The 27,196-nt window shown below is 57.2% G+C and overlaps 3 protein-coding genes across 5 annotated transcripts; 1 reads left to right on the top strand and 2 right to left on the bottom strand.

Annotated features, from left to right (window-relative positions):
* Positions 1 to 483: 483 nt before the first annotated feature.
* Positions 484 to 10,579, bottom strand: PTPN9 (protein tyrosine phosphatase non-receptor type 9). Of its 3 annotated transcripts, none has more exons than XM_033070323.1 (13): positions 10,507 to 10,579; positions 6,904 to 7,047; positions 6,406 to 6,495; positions 6,191 to 6,315; positions 5,489 to 5,594; positions 4,776 to 4,886; positions 4,202 to 4,530; positions 3,729 to 3,822; positions 3,559 to 3,628; positions 2,980 to 3,058; positions 2,558 to 2,708; positions 2,259 to 2,466; positions 484 to 2,025 (listed from the first exon to the last, which is right to left on the bottom strand). In XM_033070323.1, the coding sequence occupies exons 1-13, from the start codon at positions 10,537 to 10,539 to the stop codon at positions 1,799 to 1,801; spliced, it is 1,767 nt and encodes a 588-aa protein (XP_032926214.1). In that variant the 5' UTR covers positions 10,540 to 10,579; the 3' UTR covers positions 484 to 1,798. The 3 variants fall into 3 exon arrangements, with proteins under 3 accessions (XP_032926214.1, XP_032926215.1, XP_032926213.1); XM_033070324.2 differs by lacking the exon at positions 10,507 to 10,579 and adding an exon at positions 8,644 to 10,498; XM_033070322.2 differs by lacking the exon at positions 10,507 to 10,579 and having other exon boundaries at positions 6,904 to 8,143.
* A 2,343-nt stretch (positions 10,580 to 12,922) lies between these two features.
* Positions 12,923 to 21,273, bottom strand: SNUPN (snurportin 1). The gene is made up of 8 exons (XM_033070888.1): positions 21,122 to 21,273; positions 20,841 to 20,997; positions 19,979 to 20,083; positions 19,783 to 19,879; positions 19,102 to 19,199; positions 18,736 to 18,813; positions 17,600 to 17,680; positions 12,923 to 13,952 (listed from the first exon to the last, which is right to left on the bottom strand). Exons 1-8 carry the CDS (start codon positions 21,271 to 21,273, stop codon positions 13,623 to 13,625), a joined length of 1,098 nt encoding a protein of 365 aa, XP_032926779.1. The 3' UTR covers positions 12,923 to 13,622.
* Positions 21,274 to 21,647: 374 nt separating this feature from the next.
* SNX33 (sorting nexin 33) lies at positions 21,648 to 26,452 on the top strand. The gene is made up of 2 exons (XM_033071083.1): positions 21,648 to 23,862; positions 25,561 to 26,452. The coding sequence occupies exons 1-2, from the start codon at positions 22,422 to 22,424 to the stop codon at positions 25,812 to 25,814; spliced, it is 1,695 nt and encodes a 564-aa protein (XP_032926974.1). The 5' UTR covers positions 21,648 to 22,421; the 3' UTR covers positions 25,815 to 26,452.
* Positions 26,453 to 27,196: the final 744 nt, after the last annotated feature.

Below are 27,196 nucleotides of genomic sequence, written 5' to 3'. Positions count from 1 at the left end.
GGACTGGCATCACCTGCACCTGAAGGCACTGGGGCTGCCTGACAGCCCAGGAGTTCCCCCTAATTTTTGTGCCCTACATGCCTGCTCAGAGGTGATCCAGGAGCACAGAGGCAATGCCTGCACCTCCAAATCCTGCAGCAAAATGCAGCAGCAGGCAGATACCATGACCAGACAGGAGACTGATGTCCTGGGGCTTGTCAAGGCCCCAGGAAAAGAGGCAGGAGCTTGGAGCAGGGTGGTTTGTGTCCCCCCTGGCTACGCTGGCCCATTGTGCTGCCTTCCCTCCTGATACTATCCTGCCTGCCCAGGAAAGTCTCCTGCAGCCTGGTTATCTCTGTCTCAGCCTCACCCAGGCCAGAAGAAGCCCTAAACATAGCCCCATGCTGTGTAGCCAGGGATGGGACCAGCTGGCTTTTAGAGATCACAAAGCCCTGAATTCCCTCCTTCTTCTGTCCTGCCCAATGCCCCCACGACAGCAAAGAGGACTGGTCACTGGTGGTATATTTATATATCAATACAAATAAAAAACAAAACAACTCCCAAAAAAGTAACAACAACAAAAAGGCTTCTCTGAGAGCAAAATAGGAACATTTACAAATACTTCTGGCTCTGGCTTGGATCAAGTTAATGTTAAATAAAAAAACCAAAAAAAACCCCAAAAAAAACGCCCCCCCCCCCAAAAAAAAAACCAAACACCAAAAAAACCCCAAAAGAAAACAAAATAAAACCTCCCAAACCTCCCAGACCCCTCCCCAAGATTATAAAAAAATAAGAATATACACATTCAAAGAGCTTATTACAGTATAAAGTTGGGGAGGCCCAGGCAGTGGTGGGGGCCAGGGCAGAGGCTCGTTGCCTCTCCAGGGTTTGGGGTTTATTCTTGCTCAGCGCTTTCCCAGCCCATGACTCAATGCAGGGCTGGGCCTGCGGGTTCCCAGTGGCAGCTTGGGAAAGCCGGGCAACCTGGAGAGCCGGTCGGTCCCCAGGGCCCCGTCACCTCGTACCTAGTGACTCCCACAGCAGTGCCCAAGGGGCAGGGGACGCCTGTGAGCTCAGCACCCCCCCACAACCCAATCCAGACCCTCCCAGGAGCACAGCTGCTATCTCTCTCCGTGGGGAAGATGAGACAAACAAACAAAGGGGACACCATCGGGTATCCCTGTGCCTCCAGCGGGACGGGCACAGGAGTGGGTACCGGGTCCCAGTGCTGCCCACGAGGGGAAATAAAGGCAAGGGGGAAGACAAGACAGAGCCAGGACCAAACTCACCGCTCGGGAGGTCACAGCAGTGAGCTGGCAGGACAGCAGGGACCCCTGGGAGCTGCTAAAGGGCAGGTTGTATATATGTATCTATATAATAGCCAGGGGTTCACAGCGGGGGTATATTATATACACACATACATACAGACACACAGATGGAGCATCAGGTGAGACTGAAGCACGCGCCTCTTCCTCAGCCCGAGACTGGGAATACATTTCCTAGGACTTTGCCAAGCCCCTCTCTAGGTACTTCTTAGGTGGTCCCAACAACAAAAAGAACAAAAAAACCAAAACAAAAAAAATCCCAACAACTCAAAGAGAAGACAAACCACCTCCCCCAACCAACCAAACCCAACCAAAACACGACGGGGAGGAGCGAGAGCCCCCCTTCCCGTGCCGGCAAGCGGCAGCCACCGTTTGGGTTGAATAAGGCACAGTTCCATAGCAGTGCTGACAGCTGAGGTGCTCCGGCACCGCCGCCCCCACGGCTCTGCTGAGTCCTGGCGGGCACCAGGCAGCCCCCGAGGACGAGCAGGGTCTCAGTGCCCTGGCGAGCTCTTCTCCTGGGCGGCCCGGCTGTGGTTGGCGAGCAGCAGGCCCTCGCGCTGGGCGTGCTCGAGGACGGCGCTGTAGCAGAAGTAATACTGCTCAGGGGTCTGGATGCTGAAGGCGCGCTGGGTCCGCATGCGCAGCACCGTCTGGTAGATGTTCAGGGTGCCCACGTCCTGCAGCTGTGACAGGCAGATGTCCAGAGCGCAGAAGGTACCTGGGGACAGCGACGGGGGTGGCATCAGACACCAAATGGCACCGTCACTGCCCTTTGTGAGGACTGGAGTGGCGGTGCTCAGCCCCACACTGATCTGTGGGGACTTCTCTCAGCTCTGATGGTTGAGGGAAGTCCTGAGGACAGCGTGCAAACACACCGTGGGTCCCCAGGATGGAAATGCCCCAGGGAAAAGCTGGATTTGTCACCCCATCATCCACCTCCACACCCATTACCTGTCCTGCCAATGCCAGCGCTGCAGTGCACCACGACTGGGGGTCCCCCAGGGTGACCCTTGAAGCGAGGTCCCAGGGCGCTGACTGCCACTCTCTGCTGCTGCTTCACGGCCCCCAAAAAGTCAATGAGAGTGGCGGCAGAAGAGGGGACACCGTAATCTGGCCAGCTCAGGTACTGGAAGTGGGACACCAGGCGCCGCTCCCTGGTCTGGGGAAAGAAGGGGGTTTAGACCCTCCTTCTTCCTCTGACCCTTGGTGTCCCCATGCCATTCCCCAACCAGGCAGCTGTGGGCACGCACCTCTGAGCTGTGGATCTCCAGGATGGTTTTCTTGTAATGGTTGAGGTTCTCTACACCCAGGTTGGTGATGGTCAGGGCTCCAAAGCACACCTGGAAATCCTTTTCCAGGGGCCAGTACTGGCCGCACTTCCTCCTGCCTCCTTCCTCCAGCCTGGGAGCAGGACAATGACAAGCTGGTAATGTCCTCCTTGCCCTGCCTGAGACATCTCCCATGCCACCCAGCCTTGGTCCTTTGGGGATCAGCAGGGACCAGCCTGTCCTTGACCCAATGTCCCCACTCTATGGGGCTCTGGCTGGCACCACTGCTTCAGGATCACTGCTCTGAGCCCAACGCTGCTCACCCCAAAAATGAGGACCCCACCACATAAAAAATGCTCATTTTGCACAGAAAAAGGGGGCTGTGTCCCTCCATGAGCACTCACCGGGTTGTCATCACGATCACCAGCACGTTCTGCTCCCACACCATGCGCCAGAAGTCACCGTAGGTGTTTTCCAGAGGCCCTGCAGGGACAACCTACACATCAGCCCAAAATCTCACAGACTTGGATGATCCCTTGCCCAGCTGCATCCACCAGCCCCCCATGACCCCCACAGGGAACCACAGCCCCTTCCTGCAGGGGCTGATCCATGAACACAGCCTGGAGCTGTCACTGACTGCCACCCCCAGCACCGAGTCCCTACGGCTCAGCGCTGATTCCACCTCTCTGCTCATCCTTGGGGCAAATCCAGAGCTGGGGTAAGGGCAGGAGAGGGCTGCTATCATGGATGAAGACAGATCCCCTTGCTCTCTCCCAGGAAAAACTTCAGTCCACTAGCTGGAAACTGAGAGAGGAATAAATACACCCAGGGAGGAGTAAATACACCCTGAGAGAAGGGGACCTGCTGGGCAGTGCCCTGCTCCTGGGATGTACCCCGTGGCCAGTGGCTGACACTGGGCAGAGAGGTGGAACCCACGGGTGCTCCAGCAGGAGCAGAACAACCCCTCGTTGGCTCAGCCATACCCTGAGTGCCAATGTAAGCATTCCTCTGCTTGTAGCCATCCATGAAGCTCGCGTTGATGTAGTCAGTCAGCTACAGGGAGAAAAGCATGGATGAGGTAAGGCCTCCAGACCCCTGGCACAGCTGTGACAGCTTCCCACAGGCTGTGAGCTTCCCTCCTGGGCTGGCTCACCTCTGGGCGGCTGTATGGCTTCGCCAGCTTGACACGGGTTTGGTCCAGGCAGGGCACATCCCCGTACCGGTTCTTGTCCTGGTTGTAGGGTGCCCTGGAAGGTGGGGCAGAGGGAAGCAGGGATGTATTCCAGGCAAGGCAAAGGCAGCAGCATCCCTCCCTCTGTCTGTGCAAGCCTCTGGGGCCTGTAGCCTGGGCTCTGCTGCCATCACCTGGCCAAAGCCTCGGGAAGCAGAGTCCCGGCCAGGTCCTGGTCTCTGCTGCGCTCTGCGGCTCCCCTCTGTTCCCAGAACCCGCAGGACCCCCAGAAGGGGCTCACACCATCCCTAGGCCGGGGTTCTCTGTCACTAACCCAAAGCACCACACCATGAAGAGGCCGATGGACCCCCATCCAGCAGCAGGAGCGTGGGGTGGGGGGGGACACCCAGCTTTTAGGGGTGAGAGGGGCACCTGGCTCCCACCCACCGACTCACAAAGAGCAGACGAAGGTGCCGGCCGGGCTCCTGCGCCGAATGTCTTCATACTCCTCGTAGATGCCACGTTTCTGCTTGTGGCTGACGTGATCCAGCAGCTCCTGGAGGGTGATGGACCTGGGCCCAGGGACGTGGACGGAGCCGTTATCTTTGGGGGCCGCCAGCGGCACCAGGATGAGCTCATCCAGGGGGTCGGGGTGCCCGTTCTGCTGGGGCAGGAAGCGGCAATTCCAGCTCAGGGGGTCCAGTTTGAGAGACCCTCCGAGGTACTCAGGGAGGCATTCTCGGGGCAGGTGTTCCTTCAGCTCTGACATCTTCACCATCTGCACCTGTACGAGGGAGAGGAAAGGTGGGGGTGACTCCCAGAAGGCTGGAGAGGATTTGCTGGGGATGGGGACAGGGATGCCAAGGCTGTCTGGTGCTCAGCAGCTTCCGGCAGATGGGGCTGAATGGTGCAAGCTGCTTCCACCACCTCGTCACAAAGGGAAAACAGCCTCAGCCCTGCCTGCTGAGGGTCCTGTGCCAGGAGAGTCCTGTGCCAAGAGAGTCCCATGCCAGGAGGGTCCCCGCTTACCCGCTCCCGCAGCTTCTCCTTCAGCAGCAAGCTGATGATGGAGTAGGGCACGCGGAACCACATGGGCGCTCCCACGATGAAAACCTTCTTGAGCCGGGCTGGGAAGGCACCCTGTGGGGTGAGGAGGGGGTCAGACCCACTTTGCTGTGTCAGGGGACATATCCCAGCAGAGGTGACAGCCAGCAGAGGGACCCCACGATGGCAATGCCACATCTGAAGTGTGCCTCTCACACTCCCAGCCTTTATGAGTTGATAAGGAAACAAATTACTTCCTTGGAATTAGGTAGGCAGAGGGTTTGGCTCCGCGGGGGAGAGGTGAAGACTGGGAACCGGGATTAAGCAAAGAACACACCCCGGCTAGTATTTACTCTTATTGCTTTTTTTTTTCCGGAAAAGGGAGGAGGCACCAAATGCCAGCACGATGAAAAAATAATTTGCATCTGCTTTCCCAAAAGCGCTGCCAGCAGCTGTGAGAGGAATCCAGCCCAGGGACAGCTGATCCCTTCCGCCCGCGCCACACCGCAGCCACAGCCGGGTCCAGCCTGGCAAGCTCCCAGTGCCCTCCCCAGCTCCTGCAGGGCTGGAGCTGCTGCTCCTTGCCTGAGACGTGGTCAGCATGGTGCAAATTGATGCCAAAACCACAGGGCTTTGGGTTCTTGGTGAGCGAGTGGCCCCCACACTGTCCCTAGACACCAGTTAACCCCAGGCAGCACCTTGAGCAGATTGAGGATCTTCTTGCTGAGGTCCAGCTCGAAGTTGGTGTACTGTGACCCTGCCATGTCATAGATGAACACCAGCCCATTCCTCTGCGTCTCAAAGCTGAGAGGAGGAAAAGTACAAGGTCAACCCCCACAACATGCAACCACCTGGCTCCTGCACCAGCAGCTCTGCCCCATACCAACCCCAAAAATCCCTTCCCATGCTTCCAGAACGACTCAGAGACCCAAACCTTGCTTCTGCACTTCCCAACTGCACTACCATCTCCTCTTACAACCCTCATTTAAGTCTGACTCGTGCCTTAAGCCTGCCTCAGCAGCATCACCCGTGATGGGTAAGGTCAAAAACAGAAAGAGATCAGCAGGATAAACGGCAGGGGAATGGTTTATATTTTTGGCAGGGCTCACGTTACGTCTGGTGGGGCTGCCTCCTCCCCAGCCAGAGCCTGCAGGAATCTGGGGCTTTGCTAAACTGAACCCAGGGTGTGGACAGGGCAAGGCTGCAAAGAGCCTTGTTCAGGACTTGGGGAGTTTTGTACCCCTGCTGAACAGTTCCACAAGGAGTTCCATAAGGAGAACCAGCTGGAGTTCAAACCAGGGAATTTCAAGCCATGGAGAGCAGTGATCTCCCTGGGAGGGACCCTGCTCCCTGGAGATCCTCTGGTGTGAGACAGGGCAGCTCTGCAGAGGCAGGCTCACCTCTCCACAGCTCGGTCCAGCAGGTAGAAGAGCGCCTGGAGTACCACGTGCTGCACGCTCTTGCTGGGGTGGTGCAGCTTGGCTGTGAACAGGGCGATGGAGGCTCCCGAGGGGTCCCGCACGCTCTGCCGAGGAAATGGGGTCAGGCTCCTGCTGGGAGCAGAGCTGAAATCAACCCCCAGCTGGGATCACCCCATGGGGGACACCCCACTTACCAGAATGGTGAACTTCCCGCTGAGCAGCTCCGAGCGCAGCGGCTCCTCGTGTGGCTTCAGCTTCACAATTCCCTCCTTCAGCCGTGTCTCCTGCGGGCAGGGAGGGCAGTGACAAGGGGCACAGGCACAGGGCTGCCCCAGCCAGCCACCCCTCTGCTCCATGGGAGCATTCTCCAGCACTCTCCCCAGTAACAGAAGGAGCAGCTTTGCAACACCGGGTTGGGAAAGGCGTGCATGAATCTATATTCTTAACATATAGGGGAGTGCTCTGTGGGCAGCACACACCAGCCAGGAGGGCACCCCATGAGCTGCTCCCAGAGCAGGGGAAGGGACCGGGATCGGTGACATCTCCATGGCAACGTGCCTTGGCTGAAAAAGGATTTTCCAGCTGGACAAAACTTGTAAAGGAGTGAGAAGAGGAAAAAGGAGCAGGGGGAGGGAGGGTGGTCCTAGGGAGCGGGGAGCCCTCAGATGGGGGTTCTGGCCCCTCTCCCTTACCCGGTAGGAGTGGAAGAGCTCGATGGCCCGCAGGACGTCGAACTTGCGGGCCATGAGGAACTTGACAGCCACATTCCAGGACAGAGGGGACACATTGTACTGGCCTGTCCACTTGTTGATCTCCTCCAGGAACTGCTTGGTTGCCTGTGGGAGAGATTGGGGGTGTGCAGTGAGACAGGTTGAGAGGAAAAGGAGGAGGAGGAGCGCCCAAGGAGCATCCCTGGTCATTGTTGGAGCTACAATCCTCAACAGACCCAGCAGCTTCTCGGGGTGAAGCAGGGAGCTCCACAACAAAAGGGGTAAGGGTGGTGGCAATGGAGATGGCAGAAATGTCACATGGGAAAGGGAGCAACGGGGTGGGAAAAACGGCCTGAAGGCTGGGGGACACTTATGGAAAGGAGGGGGAGCAAAGAGAGGATTTTACAGGCAACAAACTCCCATTCAGACACAGCACAGCCTCAGCACAGCCCTGTCAGCTGGCAGAGTCCTCCTAGGGCTGTAGCTCCACCACGGAGCAGCAAACTTGACTGTGGGAACACAGGTAATGAACATGGAGGGCTGACACCTCGACCTGCTACAGGACATGGACCAGCTTGCCCAGGAACACCAGTTTCACACAGACATGGAACACCAGGAGGGTCCCAGGATGCAGCTTTGCCTTCTGCTGTGCACTGATCTCCTGTTCCACACGAGAGCCCCAAGGGAGACAGGGCAGTGCAGCCCAGCCTTCCAACGCATCCTGCTCAAAGGATGCAGAGAGCATGGAGGGAGGCACCAAAATGCCTCGCTCCCACCCAGGCACACGCCAAAATGAAACAGTTTCCATCCTCTCTCGGGGGAGGAGGTGGAGGAGGGACAGGGAGTGCGGAGGGCTGGCTCCGGGAGCAGGGAGCGCAGGCAGGCGGCGGCGTAGGATGTCAGGCAGCGGCACGAAGTTACTGGGATCTATTCAGAGCTACTGGGAGCTATTGAGCCAGAAAAGCTTGTCGGTGTTAATGACTTCCGACAGGAGGAAGCGAAGGGCCGGGGTTTATCGGAGGCGCGGCAGGGACAGCGAGCCCCTCTCATGGGATGAGCCAAAGGAGCACGGCTCATCCCAGGGGTCTGTCTCTCAGCACACTGCAGCAGGAGCTCCCGAACTTGGTCCCAGAGTCGCACAAAGCAGCCAGGCAAGCACCACAAATATAAAATAAATGGGGCAATACAGGAACCATCTTCGGCCTTAGCACAGTGCACATGCACGAATATAGGAATATATCCTATCCATAAATACATCTCATCCAATATATCCTGGGCACAACCTCAACTTTGCCAGGGCACCTCCTGAGGCTCGCAGCTGCCCAAAATCCAGGGCTGCAGATGCAAACCCAAAGTAACAGTGAAGATGATCCTTCCCCAGCACGTGCAGGACGGTCAGGGTATGAGGGTGAGCACCAGGCACAACCCCCACTTCCCTCGGACAATGACCAGAACCAACACCTTGCAGCCTGAGATGGCAATGATGCCCCAAGATGATGGGAAGAGCGGCCCAAAGGACACAATGGCAATGAGGAGAGGATGCCTGAACCACAGTGTTCACAGTTAAGTCACACTTCACACAATCCCATTTCCAGCATCTGTCACGAGGCATGATGGGTTTTTTGCAAGGGGAAGACGCACAAGAACAAGCACTGGCTTTGCAGGGCGGTTCAGCCATGAATTCCAGCTTTCCCTGGGAACAAAACCAAATTCCAAACTTACCAGTGCCGCCATTCAACAGCAGGGAGCCAGGCGTTACGGAGCTGAGCATCAATGCCAGCCACAGCTCTGCCCCTTTGGTGCGCTCCACTGGGTCTCATCATCATTCCCAGCCCTGATCCCAAATGGATTTACACACACATCAATCCCAGCAGAGCAGGGATTGCTCCACGTGTCAAAAACAAAGCCTGTGACCCAGAGCTGCAGCACCAAGTCCTGTTTGGGCAGCACTGGCAGTGGAATTGTCCGTGGCCGGGTGTTGGGAACAATGCTGGTCTTTGGAGTGCTGGCGTCATCCACATCCCCGCTCTGCTGGAGCAGGGTGGTGACAAAGCCATCGCTGCCGGAATCCAGGGGTTCTTCCAGCCCTCCTCCCCCAGGCAGCAAACCTACCCTCCTTCTTCAGCGTGGGGAAGTGGGGAATAAGTCTGTGAAAATTGCAGCTGGGCTGAAAAGCTTCAAGGAAAATTGGTTTGGCTCCTCGGGGATAGGCTAGGGAGGGAATGCAGGGAGCCAGTAGAAGAGATGTCCCAAGGCCGGCCTAAGAGGAGAAGGGTGAATTTCCTCCGGCTTGCTGTTGGTAACACAGGAGAGCGGAGGAAATCTTGATGGTCTCAAGAAGGATGAAAGGGTGGCAGGAAGGGCATGTTCCAGCCCAAGCCACCACTTACCCATGAGAAGAAGGAAACTCCCGTTATTTTGGTTTCCAAGCCTCCAAGGGCAGCATGAAAACCAGCCTTCCCCACTCCAAGCTGATGACCCAAATCTGGGGCCATTATTGCAAACACCTTTCACCTTCTCCAAACAAACCAAACATCTCAGATCCCTCTCTCGCTGCAAACCAGCCGTCCCTGCCACTGCAGGATCTCCAAAAACCCTGTTTCCAGAAGCTTTGCCCTCCCCATGACACAGAGGAAACTCAAATCTCAGGCACCTGCAGGGACAGAGGGCCAAGGACACTCCCCATTCCTTGGGATTTTATCACACCCTGGAGAGAGCAGTGCTGCTCCCAGGAGTTAAAAACCTGGTAGCTCTGCATTTGCTGAGCACCAGCGCAGGCTGCAGGAGGGGCTCTTCCATGGAGGTTTTCAGAACTCGGGCATCTCCATCCCAACCCTCCTAAACCTCCCTGCAGAAACGAAGGGTTTCTAAAGGAGAGAAAACCAACCAGCCAACCAACCATTTTGGAAGGAGAACGGGACCCTTCGCCTTGGCTCTGCAGTCCCCAGTGTCACCAACGTGGCCAATGTGACAGCCCGAGGGGGCAGAGGGAGCCCAGCAGTCCCGCTCCAGGGCTCCACATCCCCATCCCGAGGGAAGCCCGGCGGCCGCGGGTGGGGAAGAGGACAAAGGAGGGGACAGGCAGGGATTGCTCCGGCCACTCGAGGCGGCCCGGCCGGCTCCAGGGCCCCGTTCCCCGAGCCCAGCAACATCCTCCCGCGGTGACGCAAGGCCGGCGGAGGAAGCCGGGACGTCACGGGAGGCCTGGGGCGTGGGAAGCGCGTGCACACGCATCCATCCCCACGCATCCATCCCCACGGCAGGGGAGGCCTGCCAGCAGGGACACGCCGCTCTGGGGACGTGGGAAGCACCCACGGCACGGGCCGTGCCAGGGCTACCGGGGAACGGGGATGTTGGGGGGGTGCGTGGATGGGGCGTGTAGAGTGGGTGCTGCGTGGGCATGGATGGAGGGCTGCGTGGGCGTGGGATGGGGGAGCTTCCCATCGGGAGAATGGCCTCGCTGGGCAAAAACCAGCCTGGTAACCCACGGTGGCCAAATAACGATGGGGAAGGAGCGGTGGGGGGAAGGAACCGCCGGGGTCCTGCCCAGCCCGACGCGGGGAAGAGGAGCTCGGCGGGACCTACCTGCTCCTCCTCGGCGCTGAGCTCCGCGGCCATGCTGCGCGCCGGGCCGGGCCGGGCCGGGCCGGGCCGGGCCGGGCCGAGCCGAGCTGAGCCGAGCCGAGCCGAGCCGAGCCGAGCCGGTCCGGTCTAGGCGGAGGGCGCCCCGGCGGAGCCCATCCCCGGCGCTGCGGACACCGGCCCCTCCCGGCGGCGAGGGCGGCTCCGCCCCGGGGGCCCCGCCGAAAGTGCGGAGGAAATTAAAATGAAAAAAAAAAAAAATTAAATATCTATATATGTGTGCGTGTGTGTGCGTATGCGCGAGCCCCCCGGGAAGTTTGGCTCGGCCCGGGAGCGCCGCTCGGCTGGGCCGGGCCGAGCCGAGCTCCCGCCCCGCTCCGCTCCGCTCTGCCCCGGCGGGGGCGGCGGCAGGAAGCGCCCGCAGCCCCCGGTCCCTCCTCCCCGTCCCCTCCCCGCGGCTCCGCCGACCCCGCGGGGCGGGCGGGGGACAGGAAGCCCTCGCCGGCGGGGGGGCGAGCGGGGGACAGCGGCCGGGATGGGGCCGGAGGGGCCCGGTCTCCCCCGAGCTCCGCGCCGGCTCCCGCAGCCCCGGTTCCGGCCGCGGCGGGCGGGAGCGCCGCCGCTAAAATGGTGGCAGCATCCTCCTCCCTTCGCTGGTGCTGGATAAAATTCCCGGCAGCCGCATCCTCCCTTGCTGTTAACTGGATGAAATTCCCGGCACAGCATTCTCCTTTGCCGGGATTCCAGCCGCGCAGCCTTCCCCCCCACGAGCGGGAGTCCGGGGTTTCCAGGCGTCTCTCTCCACTCCCTCCTCCACGGTCCCTAAATTGCATTTCCCAGCTGAGCGCAGGTGTCAGCGCCGGGATGGAGAGTCCTGAAGCTCCTCCGGGAAAGAGCGGGGATCCCGGGGAAACGCAGCAGCGATCGCTCCGAAAAGCCGGGCCCTGGGACAAGGGGACATTTTGTTCAGCCGAGGAGCACTGTGCTGGCAGCGTGCCTGCAGCCGAAGCCTATGCACCTAACTGGGAGAAAATGGAAGTAGGGCAGAGGGAAGGGGCTGAGCCCCGGCTGGATGAGAGCTCCAGGCTGGATCTGTCCCCCAGCGCCCCAGGCCACGTCTCCAGGTCGAGCTGCCCGCTCGGCTCTCCTGCCCCAGCCCAAATTTCAGCCCCGGTGAGGTGACCCCTCCAGCGGAGCTGCTGCCTGTTCCAGCTGGGAGTGGGATCGCACCCAGCAAACACAGCAGTCACGGCACCGAGCTGCGCTGGCCTCCGCGACTTCCGTTTGACACCCTCCCTCCAAAAACAGCCTTTCGTTCCCAACAGGAATTGTAACGCAAATATTTATTTCTCCAGCCCGGCTCATGCTTTTAAAAGGGAAACTATGAGGCATCATCTGGAGCCGGCGGGAAGCTGCAGTCGCTTCCCTCTCGCTCTCCTCCAGCAGCGCATCCAGCCCCTCTTCGGCTCCATTTCCTCTCCTTTCCTCGCTGGAGGACCTTGGAAAGCTGCTGGAGGGCAGTAACCTGAGCTGCAGCTTTCTCTGCCCTAAGGGACGCACAAATCTTCCATCCAGATGCCCACCTCCGGGTTTAATTGCCTGATGGAAGGAAAACCGTGCTGACAGGAGGCTGGATGCGTCTCCTCCTCAGCTCTCTCCCGCAGCTGTCTGCCAGCCAGGGAGGCTGAAGGTGGGAACCCTTGAGCGATGGGGAGGTTAAGGCAGTCCAGGTGCTCATCCTCTTTCCCTGGGCCAGCTGCTTCACGTGTTAAAAAAAACCCAAGAAACAAACTGAAACCAGCAAATTAAGCAGCTGTTTGAAAGACAACAGCTCCGAGCGCTGCGGGGCCAGGGTGCCACTTCTCTGCCGAGGAAGAGGAGTGGAGAGCAGCCCCCTCCCACGGCCAGGCCAGTTCCTGCTGCCCGCTGGTATCATCAATAGCGGCTGCACAGCCAGATGGTCGCACACAGCCCACACGCTTGGCACACAAACCAGGCTTTTTCTGGGAAAAATGGGGGGTGCGAGGGCAGGATACAAGTGCACCCGCTATCTGCAGGTGGCCATCCTCACTCTCAGTATCTCCTCCAGGGGCATTTCCATACAGAGCTGGGAGAAGAGTCCCCAACGCTGCCTTGAGCTTGGTCTTTCATCTCCCTCCTTTTTATCAACCTGGGGACAGCGAGAAGAATCATTTCATGCCCTTAAAACCAGGGAGGGGGAGCAGTCAGTGCTTAAAAAAAGTGCGATTGGACTAGGATGAGAAAGACAGGACACGAGACTGAAGCACCTCGATGTGCAGAGAATTAAACCCACGCAAGCGTTTCCTCTGCTCCAGTCAGCACTGGAACCAATTTTTCAATCCCTGTTTGGGAGGCACAGCACGCATCCACCCTTAGGTAGCAGGAAGACGCTCAAGAATTTGTCTTTCTGAGAAACCTTTTATTTGGCACGATCAATGGTAGCGTTTTTCAGAGCGAACCCATTCCTTCCTCCCCCCACTGAGAGAAGCCTCGAGGAGAGAGAGGCTTCTGCCGTGCTTGTGCCGCACAAAGCCCTGTTCCGAGGCAGGTCCTGCTGCAACACAAGGAAATTTAGATTTTTCCAAGAATGCGTGGCTGTGGAAAATCCACTCTTTGGATTTACAGCAGCTCACTGCAAACTCCTTGTCAGTAAAAACTTTCATTGAAAAGGCCTCAGAAAACAGCTGGATCAAAGGCTGAGAAGCCCTGATTTCCAGGGCTGGGAAGGCAGGGCTGCTGCAAGGGCCACAAGCAGCAGCTGCACCTCAAAGGTCCAAGCACTGTTCCTATGCTGGAGATTTGCCAAGACTCTAACAGAAGCAGGGTCAGGAGCCGAACTGCATCCCTGCGCTACGGGGACAGATCATTTCCCAACACATGACTGCTTCAGCAAAGAACCAGACAATCCTGTTAAGGCCTCACAGAAGTCCTGGCAAAACGTATGTAATAATGAGAAAAAAAAAAATCCAGCAGCACCTGGGGCAAGATACTCCACTGTCATGCCCTTTAAACAAGGCCATCCTATCATTATTCCTCTGTCCCCTCTCAGAGGCACAGTGAGGAGCAGAGAGCCTTTTCCCTGCTCCCTGCCCAGCAGTTTAGCTCTCCATCTGGCTCACTGCTCCATCCCGGCCCCCTGGAGACTTTTCTGGCTGGGGGGTGGACAAGTGTTCCAGCTCGTAGTGTCCGTTCCTCGCGGCCTCTCGCCCGCTGGGGTGGCCCTGTTCCCCCGCCAGCTTTTTGCTCCTCTTGCTCTCGATGATCTGCTGGAGCTGCTGCCTGGCGTAGTCGGGCTTGGCCGTGAGCGCGGTGGGGGGCACAGCGAGCCCCAGGATCTCGGGGACCATGTAGGGCCGGAGCCAGCCCACCAGTGGGGTGCTGCCGGGCGTGTAGTGCGTTTGCTTGTGGTAGAAGAGCAGCCCGTCGACCTGTGGGCAGCAGAGACAGTGAATGAAAGGGCAGAGCTGAGGCTCCTGCAGGTGAATGACCAGGCACCAGATTCTGAGTTTGCAGGCCAAAACCACCAGCTGGATCGTTTTTCCTCAAGCAGTGCAATAAATAGCGGAAGGGAAAGAAGAAACCTGCAGAGCTGCTGCCCTGAAAGATCAGCGACTCCCAGATGGCTTTAAATTGTCAAAGGCAAATGAGTCCAGCCTGGTGTCAGCACAGAGCAATGTCCTCTGGATGCTTTCATCCCATTCTGCAGAAAAGCCAGAGAGTTTCTGAATAAGGCAGCCCACTTTACTGGATTAGGGTTATTTTAAATAATACATTTGGAAAGTAATTAGCCCGAGTGTGTGACGCCAAGGAGCCCCAGCTCCTAACAGCTCTTTCAGCTGGCTTATGCCAAAAAAATTCTTAATGCTTCCCAGGAGATAACTTCTCCTAGCAATCAGTGACAGTTAAGGGCACTCAGGACTTTAAAGGTTCAGGTCCTAACTCTTGTGCTGCTATTTCCACACTCTGCAGTGCTGCAGCTGGCTGATGTTTTCCCCACTTCCCCACCGTGCTCAGGGATTCTCAGCCCCCCTCTTCCCACGCTTCCCAGGGGTGTGCTCTGCAAGGTTGGATCCTGCTGTCAGGCTGACTAATGCTGGAGGTGGTGCTCCTCTTAGCTCAGCTCCACAAGCTCTTAAAAAGCCATTTGGCTATGAGGAAGAGTGGCTGGGTGGGCAGAAGAGAGGAGAACAAGAGCCCACCTCAGGATAAACTGCTCCCAGGCCCCTCCTTGATCCTACAGCCCTCAGAACAGAAACATTGGCTGAGCACAGAGCAGCATATATTCACTCCTGCTCCACAGATGCTAACCTCTGACAGAGAGTGTAAAGCTTCTGGCACTAGTCTGGCCATAATTTTCAGTTAACATCTTGCAAAATAATCCCAGAAAAAGGGGGATTTCTGTGCTAGGAAAACATAAAACCAGAACAGTAAACATCACGATGAGCTTGTGCAACCCCTGAGGATATATAAAGTGAAAAGCTTTTCCCCCACCCTGCCTGCTGAAAAGAATCAAATTGTGCAGCACTCCAGCACATCCAGCCCATTCCTGTGGGTGCGTGGCACTTGATGAGACACGGGGATTCTCCAGCACCCACAGGAATGCTTTGGTGAAGATCAGAGCCTAGAGAGGCCCTCCAGATCACTCCAAATACCTTCCCCAAGCTAGAGAATTCAAAGGAGCTCAGCCTGGTGCAGTTAGGTCATGTTCTCCATTCCCTGATTTAAGTGACTCCTGTATTCCTTCCCGTTTGTTTGATTTGTTGGCTGGGTCCCTGACCCTGAGTCACCACAGTGACACTGGCCACATGAGAACAAGGACTGACGCTGTCCCTAAATGACCGAACCTGAGGAGACTGGCCTGGCAGGATTTAGCATTCCACAGCCACTCTTTCCAGATTTTAGGTGCTTAACAGTCCTCCCACTCCTAAACTTCAGGATTTCTCAGAGACTTTGGCTTCCCTACCTTCATGGAAAGCATGGTTTTACTCAGACCTGTGAGAAGGACAGTAGCTCTTAAGATCCACACCAAAAACCACTTGAAATTCAGTCAGTCAACTGATCCAAAGTCTACTGAATTCCGAGGAATAAGTGTCCACTGAATAGAGTGGATCAGCTCTGAGGTGACAGATTAACTCTGAAGACCCAGATCTGAAAGCACTGTGGCCACCACACACACAAGATCCCTGTCAGAATCAAAAGGTGTTGGGTCCAGACCTAAGAGCACCTCTGTTACCCTTCATCCATAGTCAGGATGTATTTTGCCTGCTGCAGTTTATCCTGCTCTGTGCCTGTGCTAGAAGGTGTTTTTGGGGAATTTTGGGCTCCCTCTTGTGGCACACCGCAGAGACCCACTGCTCCCTTCCTGGAAAAAGCAACACGGTTCCTGTGCTGCTGGGGCTGCTTTGAGCCAATGTACACCACGTTTTTCTTCTTGGGGTCACACCCTGATACAGCAGAGGGCCTCGGGGGGAAATCACAGCTGGATTACACAGCTGGAGCCTGTTCAGCTTCATCTCCTGCTCCAGAGTTTCGCAAGGGCCTCCTTTGTAGCCGAGAAGTTCACTGCTCTGACTGCAGCACGCAAATGCTCCTCAGCCTTTCCTCAAGGGAGCAGATGGCTCAGGAAGGAATGAAGACTCTACTCGGGAAAGCCAGGAATGACTGTTCCTACAGAGGCACTCAGGGCATTTATTATTGAGCAAGCCAGCTGTAAGAAAGCTGGGAAGCCTCTTCAATCCATGCTCAGAGCAGGGTCTGGCAAGACCAGTGAGGGGTTGGGACTTTCCAGTTTGCTCTGATGACTGTCCTGGCTTTCACAAGCAGAAAGCAAAGTCAGCCCTTAACTTAAACCTACACCTATTTTAATGGCTAACTCAGGATGGGAGAGCACAAGAGACACTTGTCACATCAACGTGGCTTTTGGCTTCGTGGGACAAGAAACCTCTGTGGAGGCTATTCCTGACATGAGGCACTCCCAGGAACAGCTGCAGCCACTGGAGGAGCTTCTGGCTCACAGATGTTGTCACTGTCACTGGGTCGGAATGCCACTGCCTCCTGCATCCCCTTCCTTGCAGTGACAAGTCAGCCAGGGCAGGGAAAAGCAGCCAGAGCTGATTCCACAAGGGCCTGCAACTCCCTGCTCACAACCACATGTTGTGGCATGGGTGGCACATGGATCTGCCTGTCCTGCCCTTCCCCAGAGGTCAGAACAGCACAACAGCTGTGCCAGGGGAAGTTTTGAGTGGATATTAGGAAAAGGTTCTTCCTGCAAAGGGTGTCAGGCACTGAAACAGGCTCCCCACGGCAGCAGTTATTAGCCCCAAGCTTGCCAGAGCTCAGGCAGCCTTTGGACAGCACTCTGAGGCCCAGGGTGGGATTCTTGGAGCTGTCCTGTGCAGGGCCAGAGTTGGACTTTGACACTACCAGCAGTTCCCTTTCCACTCAATATTGTGTGATTCTACTTTTAAAGCTGATGCAGCAAACACAGGTGTCCTGTTCAGTCATTTCTGTCACAGCCAACTGCCCCCAGCTCCAGTACACCCCAGGCACCCACCATCAACACCCAAACCCCACAGAAACCATTGGGATCTTACCACCACCCTGCTCCTTCCTCTCCACAGAACAGCCAGGTGCCTTGTTGGAAGCAACAACACCAAGGAAATGCACACAAGCCCACCCAGGGCAGTGGTCAGTACCAGTTTTGGCCCTAAAAAGGTCAGCTGTCCATCACACTGCTGTGTGAACCTGAGCTGTGCTGCTTCTGGAGGCAGACTGAGTGTCCTCTCATCCCAAAAAGGCTCTTTCAGACACAGCCAACTGCAGCAAGGGCAGCACAAACTCAGGGAGTGACGTGGTTTAACTCCTGATTGTTTGTGTGGTGGGATGAGGTCGGTGACAAGGCAGCAGATCAAACATAGGCATAAAGGTATCCATCACACACCAGGAAAGAGCAACTTGGCAAGCTCTGTGCAGCTTCAGAAGAGCAAATTCCCAAGGAGAGGGGATGCACCTCTCTCCCAGCACTGGCAGAGCTGCTGCCAAGGCTGGGGTCCAGCCCCCACCTGTGTGTTCTCACCTCAAAGGGAAAGTCTGTAGCCAGCAGCTCACACAGGCTGTCCGAGGAGCAGGGGAAGTTCTGCAGGCCCACAAATTTGTACTGAAAGAGTAAGAGAGGGTTAGAAGAGGCAACTCTCTGTCTACAGGAGAACAAGTTGCTGGATCCAGCACTAAGAAGAAAGGATTCCTCTGGTGGAGGATCTGGCATAAGAGGGAAAGGGTGAGGAGCAGCTCCCATGTCCTGATACCTTTTTTCCCAAACACCTAAGACTGCAGGAAGTGCTTTTCAGGAGACCTGACCCAGAGACGGTCTTCCAACCAAAATAGAAAATAATGACCTCCAGGCAGGATGCAAAGCAGACAGACGTCTGCTCCAGGCTGCTGGCTCAGCCAAGCCAAGCTTTCCACCCAGGAAATGAAAGCTGAAATGACCAGCCCCCCACTGCATTAGGTAGTTATCTTCTGGATATTCCTGTTGGGAGTCAGCACAGGATGTTCTCTGAACATAGACACCCTCACTGCAGTCAGGCCCATTCATCACCCAGATGCTCAGCTTACAGGAGCTGCTCTGCTTGGCCACGTCTGAGCAGACAAATCTCTCACCTCTGTGCCCAAAAATCACGTTCCAAGCTGCTGTGGGCTCTAGGTCTGAACTCCATGTGTAAGTGTTCAAAGGAAGACTTTTTATTCTGGCTCAGCATGGACTCTGCATTCATCCTGACAACTTCAATGATCAGTTTAAACAAAGGGAAGGCTTAAAGCTTTACAAACCCACAAGACTGCAGGAATAAATCCCATTGTAGTCAGGCTGCCAACCAACACTGCTCCTGAAGAAACCACACTGGTTTTCCATTCCATTACAAGGGAAAGCTAAAAACAGCATGGAAGTTAGCTGATACCCTGCAGCAGTGTGATCTCCCTCAGCACTTTGGATGGGGGGAATAACCCCACTGAACTCATTTACAATATACAGCAGATCTATTTACATCCTGACCACGGCATCCCATTTCATCAGATCTACACTTTGAAGCCTGATCTGTGAGGGGAAGGAAGAAAAAAGGGAAAAAGCTTCCACTTGTGAAAGGAATTGCTGAAGCCTGCTGAACAGGAGAGCTTACCCCGCGCCAGCCTCCTCCTCAGTACAAAAGGACTTACCGGATTAATCCTGCTTTTCTCTCCCAGCCCTTCCTCCTCTTGGATTTTTGAGGAGAGCCAGAAGAATCTGAAGTCAGTCTGTGAAAGGAGGCAGAGTTAGTGACCATTCACCACACATCACCTGACAGCATCTGCCAAGTGTCTTTGTTCCTCTGTGCTCACCTGGGACATTCACAGACTTCATCTGCAGGAACAGCACCCCAAACCCTGCTGCTCCCCCCCAAAACATGCACACAGTTATCCAGCAGCCCTAAAGCTGTGAAGATGCTGGGGCTTAGGAGAAATATCTGCCTTTTGCAGAGGGAGCTACACACAGTGCTGGAGCAAAGCAGCTCAGGGAACACAAGGGAGGGCAGGACTCAGTACCTGGCAGTCATAAACGGGGTGTCCTCTCCAGCACATCACGTCCAGGATGTAGTAGGTCTGCTTGGCCTCATTATAGATGCAGTCCAGGATGCTGTACACTGCACACACAAACACAGGGAGGTCCAGACCTGCTCCAAACACTGCCCAACCCAGCTGGCAGATACCAGGTCCCAAAATTAATCCTGCCCTGATGTGAGACTGTAACGTACAGAGGGATTGCCTTCAGCTAACAGAAACTGCAACCACAAAAAGCCTTGATCTTTGAGGCTGCAAAAGGACCAGGCAGAGGCACAAAAGGAAGAAATTATTTCCTGTGAAGGTGCTGAGTCTCTGACTCCCCAGAGCAGCTGTGGCTGCCCCATCCCTGGAAGTGTCCAAGGCCAGGTAGGACAGGGCTTGGAGCAGCCTGGTTTAGAGGAAGGGCAGGGAACAAGATGAGCTTTAAGGTCTCTTCCAAGCCAAACCATGTGGGGATTCTACATGCTCATCCAGCAAAAAGGCATCTGACATTGTTCCCATCTAGTTATCCCCAGAGTTACAGAAACAGTCCTGAAGCTGACCAAAAAGGGGCATAGCTGTGGGACCTGGGGGAACTGGAGGCACAGAACTGGGCCTGTCAGCACACACAGACTCCCAGGAAGCTCCCCCCTCTCTATCCCAAAGGCCTCCTCACACCTGTACCTTTGTCACCAGTTGAGTTGTGCCGGTTTCCCCCCGGCAGCAGGGATGGGAACCTGTTGACACAGAAGCCACTCTTGGTGTAAGCTGCTGTTGTGCCCTGTGAGGGAATAAAGGTGGAAAAAACCCCAGTCAAGCCAGTTTTATGCTGGCTGTGAATGGGTACAGGTCCTTTACCAGCTGGTGGAAGCCCACTTACCCTGGAGGCCACGACAAGAGCCCTTTTCCCGACAGGACACACCACCACAACCCACTCCTGCTCCAGGTCTGAGGGGACATCCACCAGCCACTCTGACAGCATCAGCTATGAAGAAGAACCAGTCAGTAACAACTGTCCTGAAGTTATGGACAACAAACAGCTCGAGGGTAAAGCAAGGAGGTTTTGATTTTGCTTTGGCAGCTACACTGGGTGCTTTAGAGGCTGGCACTGTATGTCACCCCAAAAGCGCTCCTTCCCTCCTCTCTAATGAAATCCAACCTGCCTAACACATTCTTCCCCAAGCCTTTCTCTTGTTTTCCAGCGGCTGACTGAGCTTCAGACCACAGCATAGTAGGGTTCACAGCCCTTGATCGAGCACCCCACACATTGGCCCCCACTCCAGCACTTTATTTTTAAAAACATAGCAGGACTTGGAGATTCCAAGATATTAGGAGTAAAGAGCCTGGACAAGCTGACCTCTTCAGAGGCTGCCTAAGTGGCTGTGTGTTATCTAGGATCAATACAGCACTCAGGCTGATAAAACCGAGCTGAGTTTGCCCTAATTTCCTTTCAAAACACAGGGAAAGACAGAAATCTTTAGCTGGATCCTGTCTAACAGGGTACTCATGGTGCTGGCTGAGCTGAAATCTCCTAAAGTGGGGGACACGGTGATGCAGAGTCAAAGGCTGGAATCAGTGATCTTTTATTCTAAAGCACATCCCATGTCCACGTGTTTTCCATTTGAACTCAGGGTGTCTGGGAGGTGAAACAAGCACAGTTTCTCTGTGAGCACCCAGCCGGGGACGACATGCTCCTCTCAGCCCGCAAATGGCCTCGAACCACCCCAAGGATGGCTCCTCACCTGATTGGCGTAGCGCTTGGGCAGCTTTTTGCCAGCATCCACGTCCATCGCCTCTTCCTCCGCATCTTCCCCTTCCCTGTCCTCGTCCTCGCTCTCCACGCCGGCCCAGTCATCCTCCGCCAGCCTCCTGGCATGGTTCACGTAGTCCAGCCGCCTCCTGGGGTGGAGGGAACAACCCCGCAGGTCACCCACGGCCCCCCCAGCCCGGCCCGCTCCCCACACGCAGCTCCGGGCTGGCCCAACGCGCCCCGCGCTCCCATCCCGCCGGCGCCCGCCCTCACTCTCTCTGGATGCGGAGCAGGCGCTGCCGGCGCTCGGCCTGCCCGTGGCCGCCGCGGGGTTTGTAGGCGGCCAGCCGTGGGTGCGGCGCGGCCGGGCTACAGGGCCCCGCCAGCCCCACGCCCGCCGCCAGCGCCGCGCTCAGCTCCTCCATGGCAACCCCGCGGCCCGCCCGCCGCGCTTCCGCCCGCGCCCCCGCAGCGCCTCCGCGCGGCGCGGAGGACCCGCGCCCCCCTCAGTTTGCCTCAGTTTCCCCTGCGCCCGCGCACCGGGACGGGGCGCTGCGGGCCGGCACCGGGCACGGGTGAGGGGGACACCCCGGCAGGGACGCGGGAGCAGCCGCGGCCCCGCGGGCGGGGATTCGTGCTCCCAGGGCCGGCTGCCTGCCTGCAGAGGGCAGCGTGCGGCTGGCCGGGCCGGGCCGGGCCGCTCCCCGGCGCGAACCGGGCGGCGGAGCGGGGAGCGCGGCGCTGCCCTGCGTCACGGGAGGCTGGCGGCCGGCTCCGCCACCCTCCGGCGGCGGCAGCAGCGCCGGCACTGCCTCGGCACATCCAGCGCCGACGGGACCGGCCCCGGCACCGACACCGGCACCGCCGCCTCCGTCCTGCGTGAGAGACTGACGGATTTGAGGGAAAAACCAAACCCCACCAACCATCGCGAAAGTCGGCCCGGAAAGGGATTGCAAAATCCCGGGATCACCGGGAGGTTGGGAAGGGTTTGGGATCGTTCCCACCGACGGGAAATGTAGGGTGTTTTATCCACAGGAGCCCGAGAAAAATCGCTTTGGATTTATTTCCTCGTTTGCAGCCAGGGGTTTTCCTCCGGGAGAGTGAAACCTCGGGATCAGCTTCCCGGAGAGATAAACCCTGCGTGGACATGGCAGAGCCCGGCTCTTGGGCCGGCCGGGATTCGCATCCCGGCGGAGCCAGGGGAACGCCGCTTGCTTGACTGGGAATCTTGGTGGGTTTTTTTTTTAATCCACGGGAATGTCGTTTTTAAACGGGGAATGTTCTTTCTAACCGGGGCGCCGAGATCCGGGGGGGTCACTTGGACATAGGGACATTGGCGTCACCTCGTAAGGGATTTCTTCGCCACATTTTTTTTTTTTTTTTTTTTTGTGTTATTATTATTTTCCTGGGAAAGCGGCCAAGCCATTTCCCACAGCAGCGCGTGGTGGTGATCCCGCAGCCCGCGGTATTGCCGGGGCTGGGGGGGTGTTTTGGGGGGTGTTTTGGGGGTGTTTTGGCCGAGGGGGTTGCATTCCACTGGCTCCCCCCCCTTCTTCCCGACCCGGCACCGGCCATGGCGTTGAAAGCCAGAGCGCTTTACAACTTCCAGAGCGAAAACAAAGAGGAGATCAGCATCCAGGAGAACGAGGAGCTCGTCATCTTCAGCGAGAACTCCCTGGACGGGTGGTTACAGGGCCAAAACAGCCGTGGGGAGACCGGCCTCTTCCCAGCTTCCTACGTCGAGATCCTCCGCTCCCGCTCGGGCTCCAACTACACGGACTATTCCAGCAGCCCGGTCGGCTCCCCTGGGCACGATTCCTCCTTGTACTCGGCATCCCCCAACCCCGGCATCTCCTACCAGGGCAGTTTTGAGGATGATGATGACGATGACTGGGACGACTGGGACGATGCGTGCACGGTGGTGGAGGAACCCCAGAGCGCGCTGGGCACCAACGGGCACCCCTCGCCCAGCCTGCAGTACCCGGCGGCCTACGGCCACCACCAGCATGCCGGCTACCGGCCCAAGCCAGCGCTGGAGAGGCAGGACAGCATGAGCTCCTCCAAGAGGGGCAGTGTGGTGGGGAGAAACCTCAACCGCTTCTCCTGCTTTGTCCGCTCCGGGGTGGAAGCCTTCATCCTGGGTGATGTGCCCCTGATGTCCAAGATTGCCGAGACCTACTGCATCGAGATGGGCTCCAGAGGCCCGCAGTGGAGGGCCAACCCCAACCCTTTCATCTGCTCCGTGGAGGACCCCACCAAGCAAACCAAGTTCAAGGGCATCAAGAGCTACATCTCCTACAAGCTGACCCCCAGCAACATCAACTCGCCCGTGTACCGGCGGTACAAGCACTTCGACTGGCTCTACAACCGCCTGCTGCACAAGTTCACGGTGATCTCAGTGCCCCACCTGCCCGAGAAGCAGGCCACCGGCCGCTTCGAGGAGGACTTCATCGAGAAGCGCAAGCGGCGGCTGATCCTCTGGATGGAGCACATGACCAGCCACCCCGTCCTCTCCCAGTACGAGGGCTTCCAGCACTTCCTCTGCTGCCGCGACGAGAAGCAGTGGAAGCTGGGCAAGCGCCGGGCGGAGAAGGACGAGATGGTGGGCGCCAGCTTCCTCCTCACCATCCAGATTCCCACAGAGCACCAGGACCTGCAGGACGTGGAGGACCGCGTGGACGCCTTCAAGGCCTTCAGCAAGAAGATGGACGACAGCGTCCTGCAGCTGACCAATGTGGCGTCGGAGCTGGTGCGCAAGCACGTGGGGGGCTTCCGCAAGGAGTTCCAGAAGCTGGGCAACGCATTCCAAGCCATCAGCCACTCCTTCCACATGGACCCTCCCTACAGCTTGGATGCCCTCAACAACGCCATCTCCCACACGGGCAAGACGTACGAGGCTGTGGGGGAGATGTTCGCTGAGCAACCCAAGAACGACCTGTTCCTCATGCTGGACACTCTCTCCTTGTACCAAGGGCTCCTCTCCAACTTCCCTGACATCATCCACCTGCAGAAAGGTAAGGAGGCATTCTTCTCCCCAGGAACGGCCTCATGTGAGCGGGAATGGTGTTGCAAGTGGGATGGGGATGCAGTGAGGAAATCCTCTGCAGGGCCTTGAAGGGAATGGGGAATGAGGGTAGGAATAGGAATGGGGATTGGAACCACTGCCTGTGCCTCTTAGGCCCCAGCCTGGGAGAGTCTGCTAGGGCTCTTGGGTCCAGAGTCTGCCCCAGTGGTGCTGTGAACTCCATAATTGCTGATGGTGCTACCCAAAGCACTGGCTTTGAGGGGGTCAGCACGGATGTCACTTCTCCCAGACCATGAGGAGCCAACACTGCTGGGGTGACCTGCCCAGCACCTCTTGGCCATCCTCACCCACTGCCACTTGTCCTTCCTTATCCTCCCTTCCTGCCAAGGCCAGCAGGGATACATGAGCTAGCTAACCAACACTTGGGGCTGTGTAGGGCAGTGGGATAGAGGACACATTGAACCTGTGGGGACAGCCAGGGTCACACTTTTCAGAGTATGTCCCTGCATCTCCAAGCCCAGCACGAGGGGCTTAGCATCCTCAAGGCATCAGGGCTCCCCATGTCCCTGCTTCCCTGGATTTGGTGGGATCAGAGTGGGGAGAAGTGTCTGCTGTTCTCTCCCTGGGGCAGGCAGCAGGCAGGGAGGGCTCGGTGTCCTTTTGCCCCTAGGCAGCCGCCGGTGAGGGTGTGGGGCCAAAGTCCACACACTCCCTGCTGCGGGCAGCTGGGCGGGGACACCCACACCGCTGTCCCCAGAGTTTGGAGGACAGGTTTTCCCCAGGGTGAAGCCAGGGCTGTCTGTGTCCAAGCACACAGGGATGTCTGTGCATCGCTCCACATCCCTGGGGGAGGCTGAGAAGGCAAAGGGAGCAGGGAGGATTCAATCCTGCCCGGGCAGCTTCCTTGCCTTTCCTCTGAGTGTTGTTTACCCATGGAGAGGGGCTGGATCTCCTCCGGAAGCGAGGCCGCGTGGGCAGAGCGGAAGGCAGGATTTGGCCTCCAAACTTTGCTCCTTCCTTCACCTCCTCCTCCCCTCTGGGAGCAGGGCTGGCGCAGCGGGAGTGCTGTAACCCCGGGTCTGGTGCTCCCGGCAAGGGGCAGGAAGAAGGGAAGAAAGCCCAGTGCGGGCCAGATCCTGTTTTTAGTTTTTTAGCCTCTGTGCTAATGAGGGGGAGGAATGCGGGGCTGGAGCCAGGCAGGATTCTTTCGAAACCAAGCTGTAAAAAAACAGGGAAGGAGAGGGAAAACTGGTGTCAGAGCATCAGCTGCCTCTGGGAGAGGGAGATGCTTTCCCAGCCAAGCTCCAGACAGCACCACATACCCTTGCCACATCCTGGCTCACTGCTTCCTGGGCTGGGGTCTCCCAGAGCTGCTTCTGACTCCGATTTGTGGAATGGCATGGAATATTTGGAGGGCTTGACTGTGCTAACACTGCCCCACGTCAGCTTTGCACCCCAAGCCCAGACCTCCCAAAAAAACAGCTGTACATGAGGCTGACTGCCCTCGATAGGATGGAAAAAGAGCTGGGGATGCCAGAGCCCAGACAGAAAATGCTCTGCCTGGAGGAGAGGGGTGGTTTGGTGGGCAGGGGGAGATGCAGGCAGGAAGGAAGGTCTGTGTGGGGCCGTGGGATCGAGCGGGGCTGCCCAGGGCAGGATCCTCTGACGCTGCCCCCTGCCTCGCCAGGCGCCTTTGCCAAGGTGAAAGAGAGCCAGCGGATGAGCGACGAGGGCAGGATGGACCAGGAGGAGGCGGACGGGATCCGCAAGCGCTGCCGCGTGGTGGGCTTCGCCCTGCAGGCCGAGATGAACCACTTCCACGAGCGGCGCGTGGCCGACTTCAAGAGGATGATGCAGTCCTACCTGAGGCAGCAGATCGTCTTCTACCAGCGTGTCAGCCAGCAGCTGGAGAAGACGCTGCGCATGTATGACAACCTCTAACGCCTCCTCCCGCCCTGCCCGCAGCCCCCCAGGCCTCCTCTGCCCGGGACAGGCTGAGAACGGACGGGAGCTCATCATGCTAGTGACCAAATGACTTCGGGCTTCCTTCCCCGAAGGAAGGGCTCGCCTGCCCTACGGGCTGGCTGTGCCACCTCTTCCTTTCCCTAGGGATCTCCCACCCTGCCACGGGTCTGGCGGGAGTGTGGGGGGGTCACAAGAGGGTCAGACGTGGAGGTAAAGGTGCTCTGCCCAGTGAAATCACTCTGCACAGTGATTTTTAGCTTTCTGAAAACCCACTCTCCTGGAGCAGGGGTGGGTGCATCCCAGCCCGCTGGGAGAAGAAATCCAAGCGGTCGACATTTTGCACACTAAAAGCTTTTCTGATGGAAAAAAAAAAAGAGAGAGAAGAAAAGAGATGTTTATTTGGAAGAGATTTTTTGTTTGTCACGATATATTTTCAATATTTTCCATTTTTCTGCTGCATTTTTACTGATTGGTTTTTAACTAGATGCACAGAGGCGAAGAGAAATCTCTTTCTCAAGTATGGCTGCTGACTGGGAAAAGGGAGAAAAAAGGAAAAAAAAGGGAAAAAAAATAGCCCCACAGCCTTTTCAATAAAATCGTTGGTAGAAAAAACATCCACCTCCTTCCCAGAGATGTCTGTGAAAAACAGAGCTTGCTCCAGGGTCCCAGGGAAGGCTCTGCCTGAGCATCCCCTGGCTTCCAGCCAGCTTTGAACATCCCTGTGCAGTGTGGGGAATGACCCCAGGAGGGGTTCCCACAGCAACCACCCTCCTGCTCTCTAAACAGCCCCCCAAGGGGCAAATCCTGCCCCACTCTGCCCTGGCAGGGACAGCGTGCTGCTGCTGAGAGACAGCAGGGCTGGCATGGGGGCCTTGTTTTTGAAGGGAAATGGCTGGGATAAATCACAGCGAGGAAAGTTAGGGCCGTCTTGGCCTGGCTCCAGGGATAAAATTAGCCCCGGCATGTAGGCCAGCAGGGTATTGTTAAACTAACAGCGACGCTGGGAATGCTGCGGGCTGCGCTCCGTCCTCGCGGAGCCATCCCCCAGCCTGCAGGGATGAGCACTCTGAGGTACAGGCTGGCACTCAGCTTCCATCGGGCAGGACGTGCTTCCTCCTGCATCCCACAGCCAGGCCAGGCCCCTTCACCATGGCCCCATCGCAGCCTGGGTCCATCCCACACCAGTCCTGTCCTAGCCCAGCCTCATCCTGCCCTTGCCACATCCTGCTTGGCTCCTTCCTACCCCATTCCCATCACTCTATGGTACCCTCCCATCCCAATCCCATCCATCCCCATCCCCATCCCATTCTACCACAGCTCCATTCTAGCCCGGTCACATCCTAGCCTGGCCCTGTTCC

Source organism: Catharus ustulatus, chromosome 12, assembly GCF_009819885.2.
Source record: "Catharus ustulatus isolate bCatUst1 chromosome 12, bCatUst1.pri.v2, whole genome shotgun sequence".
Classification (NCBI taxonomy): domain Eukaryota; kingdom Metazoa; phylum Chordata; class Aves; order Passeriformes; family Turdidae; genus Catharus; species Catharus ustulatus.
This window is presented reverse-complemented; position numbering and strand designations above follow the sequence as displayed.

Excerpts from the sequence above, each read along its gene's own strand:
- PTPN9 (XM_033070322.2), bottom strand. The coding sequence starts at position 7,131 with ATGACCAGGGATGCTCCTTGGGCGCTCCTCCTCCTCCTTTTCCTCTCA. Across the intron at positions 4,531-4,775 it reads AGGAGAAGCTGCGGGAGCGG|GTGCAGATGGTGAAGATGTC; the intron begins GTAAGCGGGGAC and ends TCCCTCGTACAG. Across the intron at positions 2,026-2,258 it reads CGCTGGCATTGGCAGGACAG|GTACCTTCTGCGCTCTGGAC; the intron begins GTAATGGGTGTG and ends CGCTGTCCCCAG.
- SNUPN (XM_033070888.1), bottom strand. The coding sequence starts at position 21,273 with ATGGAGGAGCTGAGCGCGGCGCTGGCGGCGGGCGTGGGGCTGGCGGGG. Across the intron at positions 18,814-19,101 it reads ACCCCGTTTATGACTGCCAG|ACTGACTTCAGATTCTTCTG; the intron begins GTACTGAGTCCT and ends CTCCTTTCACAG. Across the intron at positions 17,681-18,735 it reads AGAAAAGCAGGATTAATCCG|TACAAATTTGTGGGCCTGCA; the intron begins GTAAGTCCTTTT and ends TTACTCTTTCAG.
- SNX33 (XM_033071083.1), top strand. The coding sequence starts at position 22,422 with ATGGCGTTGAAAGCCAGAGCGCTTTACAACTTCCAGAGCGAAAACAAA. Across the intron at positions 23,863-25,560 it reads CATCATCCACCTGCAGAAAG|GCGCCTTTGCCAAGGTGAAA; the intron begins GTAAGGAGGCAT and ends CTGCCTCGCCAG.